Below are 24,580 nucleotides of genomic sequence, written 5' to 3' on the forward strand. Positions count from 1 at the left end.
CCAGATTGTTTTTGTTCAGTGAGTTATTTTTAAACATTTCAGGTTTTGGCCCAAAACTTGCTCTTGGTTGCACGTCAACATTTTTCTTGCTGTATAGGAAAACAAGAGCAAGAAAACCAGAGACCAACAAATGAATGATGTCATACCCAGCAGAGGCGTCTCTCAAAAGGGCCAACAAAGAAAACCATCCCAGTTCCAGAGAGGATGGAGGTACAAATGGATGGATCTGTCCGTTCCAGTTTCACAGTTTTTCAGTCTTAAGCCACTTCACCACATTTCTGCAGCAGTTTGCAATATTTCTCAGAATAATTCATCAGAATTTGAGTATGTTTTTGCCTAATAATACACATGTTTGCAAGCCATTTCCCCTAAAAGAATGCCTTTTTAATGGTATTTCCATGAATACATGCAGTTTTATGCCCATTTCCCCCTAATATTATGCATCTGTATACTTTTTGTGGGGAGCTGGAGAATTACATTGCAAAATCCAAGGAAGGGCGAATTTCAACAGCCAGCTGTGTTTGGGTTTGCATACTACTTCAGGCAGTGCAAATGTGGTTGCTTTGCATTAAAAAGCAAACTGAACCACATTTATCCAGCCTTCCCTCCATAGAGGAGACTGTCCCATCCCCAAAGGGCAGTAGCCACCACCAGCCATCCCTGATCTGGTTCCTCAGCTATGAACAAAACAGCGTAGTCAGGTTCAGCAACACACTGAATCCCTCACTTTACTTCAGACTTAGGAGAAGGAGCTTCCCCTTAGCGATGCTCTGAGTGTTCACTCCACCTTGTGCGCTCTCTCCTACTGAATTTCAATAATTTCTACAATCATTTCTAGGACTTGAGTCTCAGGTGACAGTAATGTAAAAGTAAAAGGTAAAGGATCCTTGGACGGTTAAGTCCAGTCAAAGGCGGCTATGGGGTTGCGGCGCTCATCTTCTCAGGCTGAGGGAGTCGGTGTTTGTCCACAGACAGCTTTCCAGGTCATGTGGCCAGCATGACTAAGCCGCTTCTGGTGCAATGGGAAACTGACGGAAACCAGAGCTCACAGAAACACCATTTACCTTCTTCCCACAGCGGTACCTACACTTTTGAACGAATAGGTTGGCAGGAGCTGGGACAGAGTAATAGAGCTCACCCCGTCACACAGATTCGAAGTGCCGACCTTCCGATCAGCAAGCCCAAGAGGCTTGGTGGTTTAGACCACAGCGCCAGGCGTGTCCTGCCTGACATTAAAGGATCTAGAAGAACCCACAGACTACATACCTGCTCCTTCCAAGGGAGTGTAACCCCATCCAGAGCAGGACAAACACCATCTTTCTGTTCTAGGGAACCACTCACTAACAGTGTCTCAGTCTTGCCTGGATAGAGCTTCAGTTATTGGCTCTCATCCAGTTCATTACAGAGGCAACACTTTGGTCTAGCACATCTGTAGTGAGCGGAACTATCCACACACCTACCCCAACCATTCCTCCTAGACACCGGCAGGACTTGGCCAGGAAGGGGGAGAGATCGTTAGTCCTTCCGAATCACAAGCCAAATGGTAAAGCTGCCACCACCTCCTTTCCTGGACCACCCTTGAATAGGGTTCAAGGAGGAGAACCCCCCCTTCAATATTTACTGGGTTTGCCCAGCCCTGGGTCACTTTACTGTAACGCAGACAGAAATTCAACAGGTAGGTGTCCAAATGGTAAGGCACCAGTTTAGCTTCCCCAACCAAAGACACAGAGTACTAAAGACAAAAAGTCCTCTTCCAAGTTTATTAAACAAGCCACTCAAAAAGTTGCACATTTCTTTGAAGATTACAAACAAAAAATCAAAACAGTGTAAAATATAACTAGCTAAAACCATACTCACACAGCAACAATAGTTCAAAACACAGAGAGTAGTTAAGAGTCTTTTAACTAGTCAAACTCCCCCAGGCGAAGTACCAGCGAAGATGTTCTGACCTTTGCATCTGAATTCCCAAATCCTTTATCCTTGAAAACTCAGGTGGAGGACAGGTTAGGGACCAATCATTTCTTTAGGTTAATTACCAATTTACCAATGGCTGTATGACTAGACTATATCTCCTGATTGTCAGGAGACCAGCACAGCTGAACTTTGTTTAGACTCAGAGACCTTAAGATGAAAAGGTTCTTCCTTCTTGCCCAGGCCTCTCTTACACACTGTACCAGGCTCCTAAATTGTAAATTACTTGATAGCCTCCTGTGCCTTTTTACAACCCAATCCACAGTCTGTCCCCCAGCTGTGGCATGGTCTGCAAATCAGATAACATCTCATCCTGCCTAGAGTCAAGATGTAACTGACTCACGATTCTAGAGACAGGGAGTTTTACGGTTAAAGAGACCAAACACCCATTCCCCAGAAGGCCACAATTTTATCTCTCCCACAATGCTTCACTCCTGCGTGAACCAGTGTTTGGCATACCAAGATTTCCCAACTTCACTACAACATCTACTGCAACATCTGCAGATATAAAGGGGAAGTAGAACTATGTATCATCAGCATATTGCTGACAATGCACACCTACACTCCAAATGAGCCCATTTCAGCTATTTCATGTAGATGTTAAACAAAATGGGAGATTAAACTGAACCCTGTGGAACCCCACACTGCACAATACTCCCCAAGCACCACCCTCTGGGTAAAAAAACTCACACTATCCAGTCACTGGCCATTTCCTGCCTTTCCCCCACAAGTCTTTTCAAAACATGAGCTGGGAAATTAAGCACTGTCTGTAGTCCTCATCTTTCCGGGAGCTAAAGTTCCTGGGGCTCTAAGTTGCCTTATAAGACTGAAAGACGAAAGATGTTCCCAGGCACCTGAGAAACTATCCATACAGACTATAGCAATAACTTTAACTGGGAATAGTCTATTCTGAGAGATGAATGTGAGGGACAGAGACTGAGATAGCTGCCCTTGAGGACAAACCAAATTAACAAGATGAGACCTGAAGAAAATGCAAATGCTTCTGCCCCCAGCACACAGTCCTTAATAGATGCCGAGCGCAAATGCAGTACATAATCTAAATATACACCAGAACATGAATGCTTGGTCAAGCTGCAACTCCCTTATGGTGTTTTTGCTTCATATGATGTAAAATAAGAATAGTAAACCAGGATTCTGTAGAAGAAAGAAGAAAATAAGAAAACACCCGTTGTGGAGTAGTCAAACTGTCAGATATCAGCCCCTTTTTGCTCTTTACAAACAAACTATAATAATGAAATGTTACATTGGGTACAAGGCAGGTTAGGACCAAATCTCCAAAAGGTCTTAATCGTTTGGAGAAAAGAAACAAAATACAACAACAGAACATGTTTGACTTTGCTTCTAAACTAATGGAAAATCAGCATTGAGTTTGTTCATGACTGGACTTAACTGTCAGGGGTCCTTTACCTATACCTTTACCTAGGATAAAGAACAGCAGAGAAACCATTTAGAAAGGGCAGTGGGACAAACTCTTGTACTTCAGACCAGACCACATGCGATTGCCTATCCCCCAGAGCTCTTAAAATACATTGCCCTTTGCAACTTAATCTTGCATATATTGAAGAGCAGGCTTTTGAACTTTGCTGTGAATCTTGTCCCACCTCCATAGTAGAAACATGGAATGTTTTTTCTGCTTCAGGGATGGAGCAACTGTAGACCAGGCATGACAAACTCGGCCCTCCAGATGTTTTGGGACTACAACTCCCATCATTCCTGACCACTGGTCCTGTTAGCTAGGGGTGATGGGAGTTGTAGCCCCAAAACATCTGGAGGGCTGAGTTTGCCTATGCCTGCTGTAGACGTCCAGATGTTGTTGGACTGCAACTCCCACCATCCCAAGTCAGCATGGCCAGTTGTCAGAGATATTGGGAGCTATAGTCCATCAACATCTGTTTAAAAGGTTTTAGGGGGAATTTCAAAATATCCAAAGTACCGCCATAAAAATAGAGGGCAACTATATACCAGGACTTATTGAAAGAAGGTCAGGAAGCAACAAATTCAGTAGCAGTGAATCAGATGCTTATTTGTATATCATTAGAAATGTAACTGTAAATAAGGAACATCTATTTATTTATTTACTAAATTTGTATACTGCCCCATACCCCTAGGTCTCAGGGCAGTTCACAACACAAAGTTACAATATAAAAGCACAAAATGCATAATAAAAATAATAAGAACAATTCACAATAAGAATGTATATAAACTGATAAAAATTGCACTCCCCAACAAAAGCCCCTAAACAATGCCCAGGCCCACAAATACAAAAATCCAAATTAATATATAACAAATCCAAATACAAAAATCCACATTTACACATAGCACTTAAAAACAATTTAAAACAACCACACCCCCTCAAATAAAACCCTACCCCCATTAAAACAATAGGGAATAAGGGTCTCCATTGCTCATCAGCCCCCAAAAGTAAGGCCAGTGGTCAGGGATGATGGAAGATGGAGTCAAGTATAAGGTTACCAGATTTTTTTTTCAATGAATCCGGGGACACTTTTCAACTTCAGTGGATTTTGTATGGGCACTGATTTGTAAATCCGGGGACTGTTCCCGGTAAACGGGGACGTCTGGTAACCTTAGTCAAGTAGCAGCAGGAGGACCAAAGTTTCCCTCTCCCTACTGTAAATGATTAGCTGTTAGAACAAGTGGCATAATGACATTATGGATTCTTGTCTGGTTTACTGACTCACAATCAACATGTGGACTGAAATGGCTAATACTTTCCTTTCTCTGAACAATTTGTGCTTATTAGTGACAAGACAGTCCCGGCCAATGTCACAGGCTCTGCCAATGAAACCATGTTCCATCCCACGAGTCGCAAATTATGTTCTTCTGAAACTGGCACCAACTGGGATCATGGTGCTCCTTTCTCATCTCTCCCCTCTTTCGCCCATTTCATCTCAGTGCTTGTGCTCTTCCATAAACCAGTGGGGAAAGGGGAAGGACAAGGCCAGAGGCTAGGAAAACGGTGAACACCACTTGCATTTGAGCCAAACTAGGTTACCTGTGAGTTCTGCATAGGGCTCAGCTGGGATATCATTTGCCCTTTGTGCCTCTGCCAGAGCCATTGCCAGCTGTGCAAATGTCTTCTCGGTGCAGGAAGATTTACTGCCTAGCACACATTATGCTAATACCTCGGCAACTCTAACAGCACTGCCTGCATACATAAGGGAGAGAAAGAAGGGCACTTTAATTTCATTTTCCTTGAAGCAGCCAGCAATCACGTGGCCTCCCATCTGGCCTTTGGGATAACAACATTAGCAACGATAGCCAAGAGCTAGTTTTCTTAGCATGGGCCCTTTCAGAAGCCTCGTCTATGTTTAAAACTTTTTTCCATGCTGGTTAACTCTGTACTGTTTGTAAGGGACTGCAGCTACTGGGAGCAATTATAGGAACAGCACCTGACTGCGTCCTACCAAGTGTTGAAAAGAGGCACAGAGGAGATAGAACAGTTTCTTCCTTCCTCACAATACACTGTCCTTTTTGTGTAAATGAGCTGCAGTCCTTGAATATAGCATCTCACATTTTTTCCATTATATTTTGCATGAGTGTTAAAACAAAAACGAGATCCAGTTGTTCTGATACATAACAAAGTGAGGAATGAGCTCATGGGTTGAGTACCTGTACCCAGTGCACCCCAGCTTAGATCCCAGATAGATTTGGGAAGATCAGTTAGGGTAAACTATGGCCATCGGATGTTGTTAGACACCAGCCCCCATCAGCTTCAGATAGCATGGGCAATGGCCAAGGATGATGGAAGTTGTAGTCCTACAACATTTGGAGGGTCACAAGTTTCCCACCTTTGGGATACACAATACTGATGAGTCAATGGTCTGAATCGGTATGAGGCAGCTTTATATGTTCTTAAGATGATGGCTCCTGACTTAATGAAGTTATGCATTTGTTAAAATGTAAAAAGTTGTTGGTGAAGGCCTGTGCAGGGTCAGGACTATGGTTAGCAGGGAATAGTACTCTTGACACTAACCTCCCCTGCATTGCATGTGCCTTCAGACCATATTTGAGACCAACAATATCAGAATCACGGTGTTTTAGGGAAATAACATTGCTTTTCTGTCCAGCATATACTGGATGTGACGCTTTAAATCAGAACAGAAAAGCACAAATGACACCTGCGTCAATGCAAAATGAAATGGTAACATGCTCCTACCAAGTACTAGGGCTGGGCGATATCTGGTTTTCAATATCATGATATATCACCAGCTAAATATCACGATATCTCATTATGGCAGAGGGCCCTGCTGGGCATGCCTGTGGCAGCAAAGCACCCCACTACACCTTCTTGTGGTGTGGGAGGGTGTGCCATGCTTCCCCAGTACCTCTCTGCAGTGGGGTGGGGTGCGGTGTGCTTCCCCACAGCAGCTGAGGGCCTTGATGAGGCTCCCTGTGGTGGTGGAGGGCCTTAGAATGTAAGGAAGTAGTAGATTTGGGGCTGTGGGAAGGTGAAAGACTTCTGGGAGAAAATATACAATGAGTTAAAGAAGATCTTAAAGTATACGTTTAGAAAGGAGCCAGAAGTCTTTTTACTAGGACTAATAGGAAAGGAAATAAAAAAGGAAGACTGCAAATTTTTTAGATATGCAATCACAGCCGCAAGAGTGGTATTGGCCCAGAGATGGAGACAACAGGAAATACCGACCATAGAGGATTGGAGAACAAAATTGTTAGAATACGCAGAGTTAGATAAATTGACAGGAAAGATTAGATACTTAAGAGACCAAAAATTCATCGGGGACTGGAAGAAATATGTAGATTATCTGGAATGCTTAAGTAAAGGAAAGATGACGCTTAAGGGATTTAAAGAAGCACTGTAAAAAAGTAATAAGTATTGATTAAAGGGAATAGGAGGAAAAGAGATAAATAATGTCAATACAAGATTGAGGAATGCGTAATGAAAGTGATGAATACGGATGATTTACGGGACAGCTGAGGGAAGTTTGAAAGAAAATGTAGTGATGAAAATGATGTGAAACTACTGTATATATATATATTATTTTTCGTTGTTGTTGTCGTTTGTCTTGTTTTATGTTTATGTTTCATGTTTAATAATAAAAATTATATGGCCAAAAAAAAAAAAAAAAAAAGGAAGTAGTAGATTTAATAAAAAAAATTGAATAAACTTCCATATAATATATTTAATATATTTTCAACTAATTTTAAGAGTAGTTAAATGATTTACTAGTCAAGTTGCATCTGCTTTCCCACTCAGAGGTCTAAGTGGAATCTGTGCATGCTTAAACTCCATTGAGTTCAACTAAACTTCTACTTTCCTGGGAGTGAGCCTCATTGAATTCAGTAGGGCTTGCTTGTGCGTAGGCACGCATTTGCTTGCACTGCTTACCAAAAAACACTCCATCATTCTTACATGGTAGCCAACCTCCCATTTCAGCATAAGGCAGCCAGCTAAATCTTCTCCCCTCCATTCCCCCTCCCCACAGAAGAGCCGCCCGAAAGCCCTCATCCTACCAGTCTCTCCCTTTTTATCAAAGGGAGGGCAAGCAAGCAAAAAGATAAAGGTAAAGGGACCCCTGACCATTAGGTCCAGTCATGGCCGACTCTGGGGTTGCGGCGCTCATCTCGCTTTATTGGCCGAGGGAGCCGGCGTACAGCTTCCGGGTCATGTGGTCAGTATGACTAAGCCGCTTCTGGCGAACCAGAGCAGCAGAAACGCCGTTTACCTTCCCACCGGAGCGGTACCTATTTATCTACTTGCACTTTGACGTGCTTTAGAATGACTAGGTTGGTAGGAGCAGGGACCAAGCAACAGGAGCTCACCCCGTTGCGGGGATTTGAACTGCCGACCTTCTGATCGGCAAGTCCTAGGCTCTGTGGTTTAACCCACAGCGCTACCTGCATCCCCAAGCAAAAAGATAGTCCTCTTTAAATTAAAAAAACCCTTCCTTTTTGATATGGAGGAAAGCTATTTAGGGGGAATCAGCAACATAAACACCACCAGAAAATAAAAATAAAAACACTTCCCCCTCTTTTTTTCACTGGTGGGGGGTGAGTATGAGGGAAGAAATAGATGCTTTCCAGTTCTTTGTTTACCTTCTTTGTTTACTTTGCAGCTGGATCTTTGATTGTCTAGCCCAGGGGGCTTGCTGCTGGATTGTTAGCAGGCTCTGCATAATTAGCTGAGTTGCAAGTGGAAAGATACCTGTGATGCTGAAAGAGTTTGCTGGTTTGTGGGAGGGCCTATCTTCATTTCTTATTAGTTAGGAGGGAAGAGGAAGCCAGCAAACAAAGGAGACAAGGTGTCTGCAAATCATCTGCAAATCATCTGTTCAGCTGAGCTACCTCCTGGGAAAACAAAAAGTCTCCACCTTTTGTTCACCGGTATATTGCCTTGTTGAAACACTTACCACAATGTTATTTCAACGAGATGGCAATTTATCGCACAGCACTACAAAGTATTGGTTTTATTCCATACCAGTAGCTACTTCAAAATCTGACAATGGGCAGAACCATGATTCTGTATGATCTCCTGCTAGTACATTCAACCTTGGATTTTCAGTTCACTTCGGGCAATTTAGAAATGCTGTAACTTATTGTAGTATCTAGAACAAAACAAGTTTGATGGCTAGGTAGGATATATGAGAACAGAACACATCTACTTAACCAAATACATTTTATTTACAGGAATTCAGAGTAATATAAAAGGAATGGCTTTGGTATTAAATCAAAAGAATAAAAGCATATTCCTAATTTATGCTGTTTTCATTCTAGATCTCAACTGGAGGCACAGCGTATTACAACTTGCATGGTTACCATTTAAGATCTACATTTCCAAACTGCGTAGCCAGCTAAAGTAAGTTACGATTAACATTGCAATCCCATACACAGTTAACCAGGAGCAAGTTGTACTGAAAATAATGGGAATTGGGCTGAGCTGTAAATTCCATTGCCTACAACTGAACTTAAGTTACTCATCATGACTAGGTAAAGTAAATCATGGAAATAAATCATGCTGCATTCAGTGGAGCTTGCTCTTCAGTGAACGTGTTTAGGATTCCGGCTTTACTCATCATGACTAAATTTAGGTGGGGTGCAGCATAGGCCTAATAGAACTTAACAGCACCCATTTCTGTCACAATTGTGCGTGTGTGTGTTTGAATTAAACAAATTGGTTCTTCCCTATTTAGAGCATCTTCACGTATTCAAACCAAGGAAGCTTACAAAATATGCAAATAGGGTCTGATTCATGTTCAGAAATGGCTATAAAACTGCTTAAAATAATAATGTAAAGCAAGCTGCTGTTTTCCCTCTCTCTCCTGAGCCTTAAAATATTCTTACTGGTTATTGAACCAAGTAATTTCCATTTCCTTGAGTTTACTTTTCACTGGGGTATGTTGTTCTGTTTTGACTAGCTATTTTGGGGGCTCTAAATGATGGCTTTCAGCTGGCAAACACACTTGCGGCTGGGCAAGTCCTTCGTTCCGGTTTATACCCTGCCTCCATGTTTCCACTCAGCATTTCATGTTTCTGCTGCCTGATCATCACTTTAGCCAGTCTTTGTTGACAGATGCTGCAGCTGTCTTGGTTGCATCATGGGAGTTCACAGTCACATCTGAGATGGCACATTTGTGTGTGTTGGAAGGACTGATGAGGACCACCCAGCATCCACCCACAGTCGTGGCACAAATTCCAGTTTCTCAGAGTCTGCAACAGTCTTGCTCTTTCCCCCTGGTGGTGCAGAAGTCTAAAGCCAAATTCCTATTGCTTTGGCAGCGTGTATTTGCCCTTCCGATCCAAACTCTTCTTAAAGTGGATAGCGTACCAGAGGAACAAAGTTAAGCTCATCCCATACACCTAAGGTAGGTAAATAAATGAAAGACAATTAAAAACATTTTTGTTGCTTAAAAGAAATTAATTAATTATAATGGGTTCTGTCCAATAGTTACATTTGTCCAAGGACTTCCACTTGGGCAGTAGAACTTCCCCTCCCTCTCTTCTCTCTGCACCCTACCCAAACCTCTGGAGGTTTGGGGGAAATTCAGGACAAATTTGGGGGTTGGGGTGCATGGAGGGAGGAGAAGAAGAAGTTCCTTTGCAGAAGTTGAGGGGAACAACTTCACTAGACACCTTGTACAGTGATACCTTGGGCTACAGACACTTCAGGTTACAGACTCCGCTAACCCAGAATAATACCTCAGGTTAAGAACTTTGCTTCAGGATGAGAACAGAAATCGAACGACGGGGCGCGGCGGCAGCCGGAGGCCCCATTAGCTAAAGTGGTACCTCAGGTTAAGAACAGTTTCAGGTTAAGAACGGACCTCCGGAACGAATTAAGTTCTTAACCCGAGGTACCACTGTATTTCTCTACTGCTTTTCTACAGGTTCAAAGCGATTTCTATCAAAGCAATAAAAATACAATGCAATACAATCAAATCTATAAATAATATGGGGCCACCATGTAACAGCCACCATGTAACAGTCAAAGAAACGAGATGGTCTTTAGTAAAAAGGTGTACAAGGAAGAAAAAATCCTTTAGAAAAGTCAGCTGAGAGGTAGTTTCCTTCATTTCTTCCAGGGAGTGCTTCCACAGTTACAGAGTAATCATCAAAGTAGCTTTTGTTATTGTTCAAATTTACTGTCAACTTGGCACAGACAATAACAGCTGCTTGCTACAACTCAACTGGCAAGTGAACTTGTATGGGAAGACTCAGTCCTTATGAGCACAGAAACTCTGATCCTTGGGGTTGGAACCACCTCCTCCTGGCAAAAACCAGTCACCTGCAAATCAATGCCACTCACTAGAAATCTGTTTCTGAGAGAGGAAAGGAGGGAAGCGGAGGGAGAGATGTATGCCCCTTTGGTGAGAGAGGATAGAGGGCTTTACATTCTTAAATTATTACAGGATGGTGTCAGCTAGCATGGCCAGTTGTGCACTGCCAAATTAGAGAAAACACCTATTGGTGCTTATAAGTGCCCTCTTTGAGCTCTTTGCTCTCCTACTTTCTTTTCTTTCTTTTTTTTAAATATTTTTTATTAAGGATTTTCTTGTTTAGAATGCTTTCTAAAGACATTGTGTCCGTCAGCTGTCACCCCCACTGGTGCTTCCTCCTTCTCCTCTCCCATTACGGTGGTACCTCGGGTTAAGTACTTTATTCGTTCTGGAGGTCCGTTCTTAACCTGAAGCACCACTTTAGCTAATGGGGCCTCCCACTGCCGCTGCGCCGCCGGAGCACGATTTCTGTTAATAATAATAATAATAATAATAATAATAATAATAATAATAATAATTTTTATTTATACCCCGCCCTCCCCAGCCGAAGATGGGCTCAGGGCGGCTAACAACAATCAAAATAATCCAACATTCTAAAAATTCTAAAAAATTCTAAAAATTTCATTATAAAAATTAATTAAAATCAAATTGATGGCAACCATTAAGCAAAATTCTGTGCAGATTGCCAGAGGACGGGGTCAGGCTGCGCCCTGACCAAAGGCCTGGTGGAACAGCTCTGTCTTACAGGCCCTGCGGAAAGATGTCAGGTCCCGCAGGGCCCTAGTCTTTTGTGACAGAGCATTCCACCAGATTGGAGCCGCGGCCGAGAAAGCCCTGGCTCTAGTTGACGCCAGCCTAACCTCTCTGTGGCCTGGGATCTTCAGGATGTTTTTATTTGCAGACCGTAAGTTCTTCTGTGGGACATACCAGGAGAGGCGGTCCCGTAGGTACGAGGGTCCTAGGCCGTATAGGGCTTTAAAGGTTAAAACTAGCACCTTAAACCTGATCCTGTACTCCACCGGGAGCCAGTGCAGCTGGTATAGTACCGGTTGAATGTGATCTCGCAGCGGAGACCCCGTAAGGAGTCTCGCCGCGGCATTCTGCACCCGCTGGAGTTTCTGGGTCAGTCTCAAGGGCAGCCCCACGTAGAGCGAGTTACAATAATCCAGTCTGGAGGTGACCGTCGCGTGGATCACAGTGGCTAGGTCAGGGCGAGAGAGATAAGGAGCCAACTGCTTAGTTTGGCGGAGATGAAAAAATGCCGCCTTTGTTATAGCTGTAATCTGCGCCTCCATAGGGAGGTATCGAAGATTACACCCAAATTCTTAACGGACGATGCTGGCACTAATTGCACCCCCGCAAGAGATGGGAGTTGCCCCCTCAATCCCATATCGCCCCGTCCCAGCCAGAGGACCTCTGTCTTCGGAGGATTTAACTTCAACCGGCTCCCACGTAACCATCCAGCCACAGCTTCCAGACATCTGGTCAGTGTGTCTGGGGCTGAGTCAGGATGGCCATCTATCAACAGATAGAGTTGGGTGTCATCGGCATACTGATGGCAACCCAGCCCAAAACTCCAAACAAGCTGGGCGAGGGGGCGCATAAAGATGTTAAAAAGCATCGGGGAGAGAATCGCACCCTGAGGCACTCCACACACCAAGGAGTGGCGCGATGACAATTCCCCCCCAAGTGCCACCCTCTGTCCCCGACCAGAGAGAAACGAGCGCAGCCATTGAAGGACTGTGCCCTGGATCCCCACGTCGGCAAGACGGTGGTCCAGGAGTTCGTGATCGACCATGTCGAAGGCTGCTGACAGGTCTAGAAGAATCAGCAGCCCCAACCCGCCTCGATCCAGCTGCCTGCGGAGATCATCTGTTAGGGCGACCAGAGCCGTCTCGGTCCCATGACCAGCGCGGAAGCCGGACTGTTCTCATCCTGAAGCAAAGTTCTTAACCCGAGGTACTATTTCTGGGTTAGCGGAGTCTGTAACCTGAAGCATATGTAACCCGAGGTACCACTGTATTTCCCGTCTTTCCCTCTCATCTTCCTCTGAGCTGCGACCTCCCTCAAACGCCTGTTGTAAATCTAAACTGCCTTCCTCTTCTCTGTAAGGGTCAGGCTGGGGAGGCAGTCTCTACCATTTCTCCTCTGCTCAGTCCCTGACAGGGGCAGAGCTGAACTGCAGCAACAGCCTCCTGGCAGGGCTGTCACTGCCACTTACCAGGAGGGTAGAGATTCTGGCAAGGACGGAGATGCATGGGCACACCAGCAGAAGCACTGGATTGGATACACCAGTGTGTGCCCACACAGCACCCACCTTGTTCCTCCCCTTCCAGATACTCCTCCCAGGTAATAGTGCCCATAAAGCATGAAAACACTGTTCATAACGAAATCTAAACACAGATACCTTATTTCCAGTGAAGCAACTGGAAGGTTTATACTAAGGGTTAGGTTCCCACCCAATAACTAAGCTCTTTTGGTCCCTGTGACTTATTAGAAAAGGGTTGTTGTTTTTTGCGAGGCAGAATGTTTCCACTTCTGCAGAATTATGCTGCCATCCATAAAGCTAGATTTGCACTTCTGCTTCTGTTGATTAAGGGGAAAAACAGGAGGATATCAGAGAACACAAATATTTACAGTACCATGAAGAAAATTGTAATGGTCATCAGCACAGAGACAAAAGTCATGTGTTTTTTCAGGAATTTTTGGATCTCTTCTAGGCAATCCTGAAATATGAGAGAAAATAGCTTAGAGGACAAGATAATAAATGAAGGCTGTATGAAGGCTGTACGCCTATGCACACTTACTTGGGAGTAAGCACCATTGAAACACAGTGGGATTTACTTCTGAATAAAAATTCAGAGAGGATCAGGTTCCATGTTTCCCTCCCCAACTCCTCACAGATTTGGAGGAAGCATGCCACCAAACAGAAGCTGCTTGAGACCAACAGTGGGATAAGGACTTCATGTCTTGCTTGTGGTCTTCCCAGAGGCATTGTCTTGGCAACTGTGGAAGTTAGGCTGCTGAACTAGATGGACTGTTTGGTCTGTTCAGAGGGAGAGTGGTATCATCCAGCAGGGCTCTGACATTCTTACAAAATTAGTGCTCTGCCTTCCAATAATTCCTCTCAAAATACTCATACCAGCCAGTGTGGTTTCATGGTTATATTGGAATCTGGGAAGCCAGGGCTCCAAGTTTCTACTCAGCTATGAAGCTCCTTGACTGACCTTGGACCAGTCGTTAACCCTCAGCCTACCTTACCTCACGGGGTTGTTGTGAGGATAAAATGTGAAGGAGGAGAGCCATATACAGCATGTTTTGTTCCCTGGAGCGAAGGTGTGATATAAATGTAGATGCAGTAGCAGTAGTAGTAGTTGTTGTTGTTGTTATTATTATTATTATTAACTGTTTCATAGAACTGAAAGTGTCCTGAACTATCATCTTGTTTAACTTCTAGCCCAGATGATGTCAGGAAACATCTTGGTGCCAGAGTGACAAGGCCAGTTTTGCTAATACCCCAGCTGAGTGAGAATTGCTTCCTAAGAACCTGAACTGACTGTACTGCAGAGCTTCCCAGCCTCACATATAATTTACCTTTTCTGTTCCCACAGCTTCTGATTGGCACATCTCTTTTTCAATCCTGCTTGCTTCTCCAAAGGGTGGCTTTTTCCCACAACAGAGAAACTGAAAGAAAGGGGAAAACACCACTCGTATCATTGCTTTTCTTTTCCAAACAAAACCCTTAAAGAAGAGTTTTGATTGTCGTCTGTTGGTTTGTTACTGGTAAACTGCAGAGGCTTTGCCTCCTCCGCCTTAAACCCTACATTATTATAACTGCAGTGGTTGATATAACAGCTGGCCATCAGACTGAGGATTAAAGATAGGGGGGAGTATCTGACTAACTTGTTCCATTGGTGCAGCAGAACTCCCCTCCCCTGCTTTTCTCCCTTAGCAAGCGCCACACCCATTCTTAATCTGTGCCAGAGATTTAGTGGACCCACGGGGGGGGGGGGGGAGTAAGTTCTCTTGTACAAGTGGAATCTTTAAGTTGATGGAGGGACTTGGCTGTTTGCCACCCATGGTCTCCATTCATGATATTATGTGGTCAAATGCTTCTGCTTTGCTTCTCACTTGCATCTTTTATAAGATTGATACTGCGTTTCAAAAGTTGCCACTGGTTTCATTCCCAGTGACAAACCACTCAGTCCTCACCAGTATTTTCCTTTATTTCTTGGCACGTTCTGCATTTTCCATGCAATACAACCAATGATACAATGGAACAAAAATATTGTGCATTTATTTAGAGGCATAGCTGCAAGTGGTGGGGGAATATGGGAGAGGGCCTGGTTCATATGATGCACTGTGCAAACAGATGAATTCTGATGCAGGTTCTGTGATGTTGCACCTGGCAAATACTTAAAGCATTATGCAACAGGGTGATGATGTTACTGGACTGCACAGCAATGCATGACGTAAGCCTCACGGAACCTCCTTGCCTGCCACTTTGTGGCACAAATTAGGAAGTACAGGTACACCATGCATCCCTGGCTGGGTCACATTGTGTATATCCATATTATAAAAGTATGAATTTTATAACAAATAAAGGTAAGCATTCCCTTAAGGTCCAGCCATAAAGTGGTAGTTGACACATGATTTCTATAGAAGTCCCATCAAAACCTTCTGGGATAGTGAAAAAATGGTCATCTAGGTGGTCTTTTTTATTAACCCAGTCCAGGTTCCTCAGAAATGGTGCCCCATTTATACCTAATTTTCTGTACAAAAGATGACGTGTCTGAGAATATCAACACTTTCCTTAAATCACCTAAGGTAATGTTTTATTAATCTGGCAGTGGTTTTGCATTGATGGCATATACTATTTCGGGCATGAAGGACCATCGTTTTAAAAACAGCTTGTTTCATCAGCTAGGCAGCTGCTAGGGTGCAGCCAGTTCAGGTTCCTCTGGGAATTTCGAAGGCACATCTTATGATATCATAGTACTAGCAGAGTGCTGAAATTCCCTCTTCTACAAGACTCCTAAGGGTACCTGAACCTTGACTTGCATGGCATTTGGCCACAGCAAAAAGTGTGGTGGTCAAAAACAAAACAAAGAAAGAAAAACAAAAACATAAAGGCCCTGGCTAGGTGCCCGATGATTCTCTCTTGGGCACACAAACATGTTCTTTATAGTTTCTTTATAGCATGGCCATTGTGTCTGACTGATCAGTTTTGGCTCAGGAAGAAAGCAAAGCCTGACTTCTGCTGCCTTTCTTTTTTTACAGAATAGGTCAGGGCTGCAGTCCTGTACACCCCTCCCCCTGGGAGTTAGGCATGCATAAGGAAGGGCGGTGCTTCCTTGACTCCTCCCTTCCCCAAGTCTTCACCCAATAATTGGTAGCAGAGACACAGAGTAGATTTGTAGACATTGTTGGGAACATATCTTTTTTAAATGCCCCCCCCCCACCCCGTCATTAGAAACACAAGATGTGGGTTTGAATTCTGCATGCTGGAAAACGTAAGGTTAGTGTAGGAAAAAGAAAGGAGGAGTCCATATAGTAAAAGAGCATGTGTTGATTTTCCCCTATGGCTCCAATTAGATCTTTATCAAAAACAGCTCCCACAGTGCAAAGAATCTGGAATTTCCTTTAGTCAGCTATCTGAAGAGAAGCATACCTCTCTGTCTCTCCCTCTCCAACAAACATTCCCTCAACGCTGCTGCTCTCTCTCCTGCACTCATCCACAAAGCTGCTATTTTTTTTGATGTTCCTTGCTCCTTGCTCCAGGAACAGTGGGGCTTTCCAAGTTGCTCCCTGCTGCAAAGTTCCACCCGCTCATGGAATGCCCTTCTCTTTTACTCTGCTACTCTTCTCAGGGCAGTTTCATTGGTGCAGCATTGTCTCCTCCATAAGCAGCAGTATAAGGAAGAGCAGGAATTCAAGTGCTGTAGCACCATACAATTATAGCACATCCCCATTACCCCTCACAGAGATGCAGTTCCCAGCACTCTCAACCAACTACAGTTACCACCTTTATATTTATTCCTTCTTTCATTCTTATTATTTGCATGGGGTGTTGGTGGTATGTGCTTTAAATGTGGCTGAGCGTCAAACTAGATGGGGGTAGTTTGGCATAAGATAGCTGGGCTTTGGTTTTAACCAATAGCTAGCATGGGATGGTGTGGAGGAAGCACAAAACTGGGACTGTGGCCTGGTGAGATGTAGGCTTTAACCCTTTGGCTCCACCAATGGGAGATTTCCTCCCACTGTGAATATCAGCTGCAAGGGCTTCTGTGTGTGATTCCAAACAGGACTACAGCTGGGCCAGAGAATTCAAGCCCTCCTTCTCCCCAAGCTACAATCCCAGTCCAGCATCTCCCTCCCATGCCGGCTATCTGTTAAATGAAAAACAGCTGTGCAAAACCAGACAGTAGGATGAATGTCGCATCTCATTTGGTCCTGAGCAGGCCCAAGTGAGGAGATTTTACTACAGAAGTCAACTGGATTGGCAGTTGAGTTTTGCTTCAACACTAGTGATAGGATAGTATCTTCCACTGTGCCAGAGAACAGGCAAGCTTAGTGGCTTCAGGACAGGCCATCTAGCAAACAAAGAGGGAAATGATGGACGGTTCCAGGAGCAGCCGCCAGGGGACTGCCACTGCTCCCCCAGCACCTGCTACCTGAAGCTATTGCCTCATTCTTGCTAGTGGTAGGCTAGTTGCCTTTGAGTTTGTTATGTAACCTACTGTTTCAGAGGGGTCAGAATTTAACAGATAGCACGAACCCCCATCCCAAACTTGAAAACAGATATGGGGCATAATAGAACGAAGTTAAAACATGCTATGTCATGATTGCTTACACAATATCAGCGTAGGCAGCCAAGGAAAAATTTCAGCAATTCACCAGGACCTTTGATGCTTACCACAATGGGGGAGGGTGTTTCCCCCTCATTGGTCTTGCCAAGTGCTAATCCATTTCTCCAGGCAAGTCATTGGGAAGAACTAAATAGCCTGTGCTCCAGTCAGGGGTGTAGTGTTGTCCACAAAGGCCCGGAGTGGGGAGTGCACGCACTGCTGCCCCCCTGCGAGGACGAAGCATGCTACCCCAGCCCTCATCGCTGCCTGGTGGGGGCAGGGTGTGCAGGGTGAAGAACACCAGGTTCTAAATCCTAGAAACTGGTTTCTGTGGAACGGCCCCTAGAGTATAGACCAAAATGTGCAAGCAGATCACCGTTTTGTGGATGGTATGTAGCTCCTGTCTCCTGGTGTTGGAAGAGTTGCTTCTCACATCTTCATACACGATGTCATACACATCCATCATGGCATCTTCAGCCTACAGGGAAGACATGCCCATAAGAAGAATTTCTACATGTTAGCCATCCTTTAAGGAACGATCTTATAAACAGTTGTGCTGGGTTTGCTGTAATTGTTTCCGAGTGCAGAAAAAAATGTACAATGTAACGCAGGGTACAGAATTCAGTTTCCTGAGAATCAGAGTTGTTTTTCCTTTGAAAAAAGTCTACTTTCAAGTCCTTGTGTGCTATGAAAGAAATGTTTAGAAGTGTGTGGACAATGCCAGCTAAAATCTCAGAAATCTGATGATGATGATGATGATGATGATGATGATGATGATAATAATAATAATAATAATAATAATAATAATTTACTTATACCCCGCTCATCTGGCTGGGTTTCCCCAGCCACTGTGGGCAGCTTCCAACAAAAGAGTAAAAATACATTTAAAACATCAGTCACTAAAAACTTCCCTAAACAGGGCTGCCTTCAGCCTGAGAGGTCATTGAATAAGGATCCAAGTTGCTGGGAGTGGGCCCAACACCATGACTAGCAGTCCCGAGCACATTATGCAACCAAGTCAGAGAAAACTGTTCAATTATGCAAACTTGCTCAATTTTCAGAATAATAATAATAATAATAATAATAATAATAATGCATAATTCAGCTTTCTTTGGATAGTGTTTGGGTTAACTAGGTATAGAACTGCAATGCATTTAGTTCAAAGTGCAAGCAGCCCTGCTCTTGAAACTGGATGAAAACACTGCAATGAATATTTACAGATTTATTTATTTGTTTAAAATGTTTCACAGCCTAATGATACCACCCTGAGCAAATTTGCCAGTGGTACACTGCTGATTTAGAATTCAACGCATGAATGACAATCTACCAGTGCAAAACAAATATGCGCCCAAGTACATAAATTTACAAGATTGATTCAGAAATGAAAAGAGCAGGAATTAATTTGGCTTTGCTGCAACAGGGAACTCACAGGAACCTCCAAACATATTTCAGTAATGGTTAAAGTTTCGGTTATCACCACAAACTCAGTGGGAAGCATAAATGGATTCTCACCATTATGCAGAACAGACATTGCTTGTTCTTCTGAAATTTAGAGTCTAAATGTCTCCAAGAAGTAAGCCAAGTGTCTGGAGATTACTGTTTGATTATGGGGATTATGCCTTTGCCAGAGAAGACACTTCCCATGCTCCTGTTTGCTAAGCCCATCTTCTGTATTGTCATGGTTAAACCACAGAGCCTAGGGCTTGCCGATCAGAAGGTCGGCGGTTTGAATCCCTGTGACGGGGTGAGCTCTTGTTGCTCAGTCCCTGCTCCTGCCAACCTAGCAGTTCGAAAGCACGTCAAAGTGCAAGTAGATAAATAGGTACTGCTCTGGCAGGAAGGTAAACGGCGTTTCTGTGTGCTGCTCTGGTTCGCCAGAAGCGGCTTGGTCATGCTGGCCACATGACCCAGAAGCTGTATGCCGGTTCCCACGGCCAATAAAGCGAGATGAGCGCCGCAACCCCAGAGGCGGCCACGACTGGACCTAATGGTCAGGGGTCCCTTTACCTTTTTAACCTAATATTCTCACCACTTGTTGGGATGTAATATACAACCAGGTCAATGATCCTCTGTTTGCACCCCCATTAAGTAGCGAATCAAATCCTAAATGTTTTCAGAAGAATGTAAAGCACTGGAGTTTCCGGGAAATTTGAATCATTGCGTAGCAATCAGAGAAAGACAATTGATCTTGGCTTTATCAGGGAGTTGGGTGGGTTCCATTTCTTTTATTCCTTTACCCTTCCCTTTTCTTTCCTATTGATTTGTGCAGGCCTCAAGGCAAATTGTAGCTTTTCAGAGCAGAAAACTCAATAATGCAGGGAACAGAATTGAGGGAAGCAATCAGAGTGTTAGGTAAGACATCCACTGAAACCACATGAAAAGTTTCTCCTAATTTCAGCTGCTTTCTTACCTCAACCCCGACCCTGGATTTCTTATCCAGGCATTAAGGATCTCTGATTTAGAAAATAAGATTGAAAAAGCATATCACATATTTATTGCACTCCATAGATTCAACACATAGCATTATAAGGTTAGGCATGTACTAAAAATTCATTCTAGTATTAGTTTTCATGTGCCATGTTTAGGGATGGGCAAATGTGTAATTTCTCTCAGTTTCTATTTTTTCCATTCATAAGTTCAGCTCTTCACATTTCTCCATCAGTTTGCATTTAAAAAAAAAAGTCTTTATGAACATTCACCAGCAATCTGGTGCAAATTCTTCCTCATATATCCATATGCCTATGCAATTCCGCCATTTTTTGCAAAGCAATTTCTCCAGACATAGTGCATTTTGTATGTTCTTTTACACTTTACCTCAGTACATGCATTTTTGTACACATAACATGGCTTGAGAACTGCACTGCAAAATTCAGAGCAATGCAAATTTTGAAGCGTAGCTGTCTTTTGGTTCTCATATTCTCACAGAAAGTATGGCTTAAGCAAGTTCACCTTTAAATGTAAAGTGAACTCGAATTTATCCCCCATGCTTATTCACATTAAAGAGTTTCAAAATGAGGCAAAAGGGAATAAAAATAGGATGTGGGGAGCCATTTTGTTGCCAGCCTGTCTTTTTGTAGAAGTGGCTTCATAATGGTGATGGTGGAGTAAAGTATAATTTCTTCAGCATGTGTGTTGCTTCCCACAACTGCGTGGGCAAACAGCTGACAACTGCATTCCCACCGACTGATCTGTCGGTCCTGACATGTGGTGTACCTATAATCTTCCCAGGGTGAAACATGAGGTTATAGGCAATATAATCAAGTATCACAGCAGGCATTGTTAGAAACACAGGGAAATTAGCCATGTGTTCATAAAAAGTCAGATGGAGAATGAGGCAAAAAACAAAAACCAGCTGCAATAAAAATGGCTGCCTCTAGAACTGTTCCTAGTATGTGATCTAATGCTATGTCTGCAGATCAATTGGGGCCTTGAGATAGGGAGTTGGGAGCGAACCCTTTGCACCTTCACTGATTCCTCACCCTAAATCTTCTGCCTGGAGCCACTGTTAGTTGTGAGATAGGAAAATGTGGAGGGAACAAAAATTATGCTCATGTATTTTACCCTTCACAGATAATAGCTGCTTCTCAGGGCGTTCAGAGTTAAGAAAACAGTATGCATTTGGGAGGGAGGTTCTCTCCCCTCTCCCTCAGCCATGATATTAACCAGATTTCCCCTCTCCTTCCATGACTGTTATCGAGGTTGCAATGACACAATGGAGACATATTCAGGATATTCTATTGAAAACAGGTAGTTCCTCAGAAGCCTTTGGTGAAGGACTGTTGACAGCTTTCTAGAGGTTCATGTATATCCAGATGGCCCCCAGCTACATGTTTATTGACATGCTCAAAGAATCCTAGAAAAGGTGTATGAGTGATGTAGGGCTTCTCTTTGCAGAAGCTGGTACTTCTCCAGAAACACTGATTCTTCTCCTGATACATGAGCAACTACTCATTAAAAACCATTCCACGAAACCAAAAACCAAATGAACCTAAAACAGATTATTATTATTTTACTCCACATTTAGCCATTTTCAGTTGTAGGGTAGCAAGAAAACTGAAGAGAGGGCCTACAATATCCTTGGCACGAGCCAAACATCTCTCCCTCTGCAGGTAGACCACCCAAGGCACCTTGTTGCTCAATTTTGGTTCAATTATGAACCAAATATCTTGGATGGTATTCAACTAAGTTTTACTCAAAGCAGACCCATCAAAACCAATGGGTCTAACCTAGCCATGTTTAAACAAAATAAAAAAATTCCTTCCAGTAGCACCTTAAAGACCAACTAAGTTAGTTCTTGGTATGAGCTTTCGTGTGCATGCACACTTCTTCAGATACACTGAAACAGAAGTCACCAGACCCTTCTATATAGTGAGAAGGTGGGGAGGGGTATTACTCAGGAGGGTGGTGGGAATGGGTGATTGGCAGATAGCTGTGATGAGCCTGTTGACGACTCTTAACGACTGCAATAGGTCTTACAGGAAAAAGCAAGGGGTGAGAAGGTGAAAAATGGCTTTGTCATGTATAATGAGATAAGAATCCAATGCCTTTGTTCAGACCAGGTCTCTCCATGGTTTTAAGTTTGGTAATAAGTTGCAATTCAGCAGCTTCTCTTTCCAGTCTATTTCTGAAATTCCTTTGTAATAGAACAGCTACTTTGAGATCTTGTATAGAATGTCCTGGGAGATTGAAGTGTTCTCCTACTGGTTTCTCTGTCTTGTGATTCCTGATGTCAGATTTATGACATTGGCGTCATATTCTTTGGCGTAAGGTTTGGCCTGTTTATTACATTCAGTGAGTCATGGGGTCAGAGAGAGTTGAACACGACTAAGACAATTAAACAACAAGGTTTTGTTGAATGGAGGATTGCAGAGTTGCTGATTTTTATTGCCTATTTTTATACACATTGTCTTGTTTTATGTTTTTAATATGTTTCTGCTTTTCAACCGATTTTGACTATTACCTTGAATATTTAATAGAATCGCAGGGAAAACAATAACAGCATAAACTGTACTGCATGGAAATTCTGCTAAGACAAAGCCGGGAGACATGTTGGAACAAGGGTTGTTTGGGACGCATTATGACTTCCATCTTGATTGGCCTGGCTACTTGGCGGGAAGCTCTCCAACAACAGTGCAGCACATGTGAAGAGAGGCCCCAAAAGAGTCTTGTCCAGAGGCCATTACAATATGTGCAAGTAATTCTCCTGACTTGTTTGAACACAGAATTATTTTGTGTGTGGCACCACTCTCAGAAAAATTAAAGAATGCATGTATTGCTACTGTTTGACTGTGGTGGCCAAGGGTAATAAACTAGGTGTGGAGAGCTCTTTTTCTGTCAAGAGTGCATTCACTCAGGAGTAAATGTTCAGGCCTGCATGAAGCCCAGAGCCAAAAGTGAGAGCAACCACTCCATTCTCTCTCTCTCTTTCTGCCATCCCCTTTTCCCTCTCCCTCCCCACTTGGTGGGCTGCCGGAGGAAGAACAAATCACTTTTGCCAAAGGTCTAAACTTATTGTTTGCAGAGTGTTTTCCCCTACTACTGCCTCCATCGCTCCGTAAGTTGCCTCTCTGTTTTTTTTTACACCTTCCTTCTGTCCCTCTGAGGTCCCACACCTGCATGAGATTAGCTGTGGGTCATATGCAGCCTCAGGTTCCTCCCTTCAAAATAAACCAAGAGTCCCTTTCGTAGCATAGACTGAAGCACCCAGAATGCAGCTTTCCCCCTTAAGGCAGGGGTAGGGTGTATTTTACAGGGAGATCTTAAGGCCACTCAACCTCCACAGGCCATTTTGACAGGTGGCTGCCACCCATCAACCTATCACCTGACATCACCACCACATTTTCCTTTGCCTGCTAAGCAGTTAGAAATCAAGCCAGTCTGAGAAAGTCACAGGGCTTTTAAAGAACTGACAACCAGCTGATCGTCAGTGCCTGCAAATCACACTGTAGGTAGGGAGCAGCTTATTTACCTGTCTGACACCTGACAGGTATAGGGAAGGTGCCTGTGGCTTGGGGGAAATGGCCTCATTAGGTTCATGGGCTGGAGATGGCCCACTGCTGCCAGGGGGTATCACTAATTTATTGATTCATAGCTCTTGTATTTCTTCCTTCCTCCAAAGCTATGCATAGAGCTGTACATTTTCTGAGTTCTATGCAATTAGAGTGTTTCCTTTTGAAAGTGGCGGCTTCTGAGGGCCACCTCAGATGTTATATGAAAGAGTCAAAACCTTGATGCATTTTAATAGGCCTTGTTCATCACATTTTTATAAAAATGAGGAAGAAAGGGGAAGCCTATGCATTGCAGAAATCGCCGTATCGCTCAGAAGCCTATGGTTTCTCCTTGTGTTTCCTTAGGGATGTGCCATATTTTTCCTGCATCCTTTGAAGGGAATTTTCAGTCTGGATACACACAATAAGCAAACATCCAGGAATTGTGATTGGTTGGGGATTGTACGCTTCCACTAGGCGCCTGTTTTCTGATTGATAATGTAAATGTCCCTCAAAAGTTACAGAAGGGTTGACTTGTCTTTAGCAGGAATGTTTAATGTGGCCCTGAAATCAAGAAGAGAAATTACCTTGAAGTAAATGTATGTTTGGGTTGAAGAGGAAGCTACGGTACTTTATAAACAATTCTCTGCTCCTGCTTTGTCAATGGAACCTGCTGTTCTACACTACAAGTGATTAATATCTAAGCTAACCAAATGAGCTGTGTATAAATTAAAGCAAACACTGGCTAGAACTATATGGGGAAAATGAAAAAAACCTCCCTTCACCTCAGTTGCTTTCAACTACATGTGACTTGTTCATCCATGCATTCATCATTACATTTATATCCCATCTTTCCTCCATGGAGCACAAAGTGGCTGGGGAAGCCCAGCCAGATGGGCAGGGTATAAATAATAAATAATAATAATTATTACATGGTTCTCTCGCTTCTCATTTGGTCAGAGGTGCCGTTTGGCCACACTGGGTGCTGGAACCACAGGGG

The 24,580-nt window shown here is 43.5% G+C and overlaps 1 protein-coding gene across 1 annotated transcript in view; it reads right to left on the reverse strand.

Annotated features, from left to right (window-relative positions):
• Positions 1–8,633: 8,633 nt before the first annotated feature.
• The window catches only part of TSPAN32 (tetraspanin 32), a 34,485-nt gene continuing 18,538 nt past the window's right edge, over positions 8,634–24,580 (reverse strand). The window contains exons 6-9 of the mRNA XM_081842230.1: positions 17,970–18,071; positions 14,340–14,429; positions 13,388–13,471; positions 8,634–9,828 (exon numbers count right to left, since the gene is read on the reverse strand). Coding sequence (XP_081698356.1) covers positions 9,733–9,828; positions 13,388–13,471; positions 14,340–14,429; positions 17,970–18,071 — 372 coding nt within the window. The 3' untranslated portion in view covers positions 8,634–9,732. The remainder of the gene's footprint in view (positions 9,829–13,387; positions 13,472–14,339; positions 14,430–17,969; positions 18,072–24,580) is intronic.

The sequence above is a fragment of the Podarcis erhardii genome, assembly GCF_964252035.2.
Source record: "Podarcis erhardii genome assembly, chromosome: 1".
Classification (NCBI taxonomy): Eukaryota; Metazoa; Chordata; class Lepidosauria; order Squamata; family Lacertidae; genus Podarcis; species Podarcis erhardii.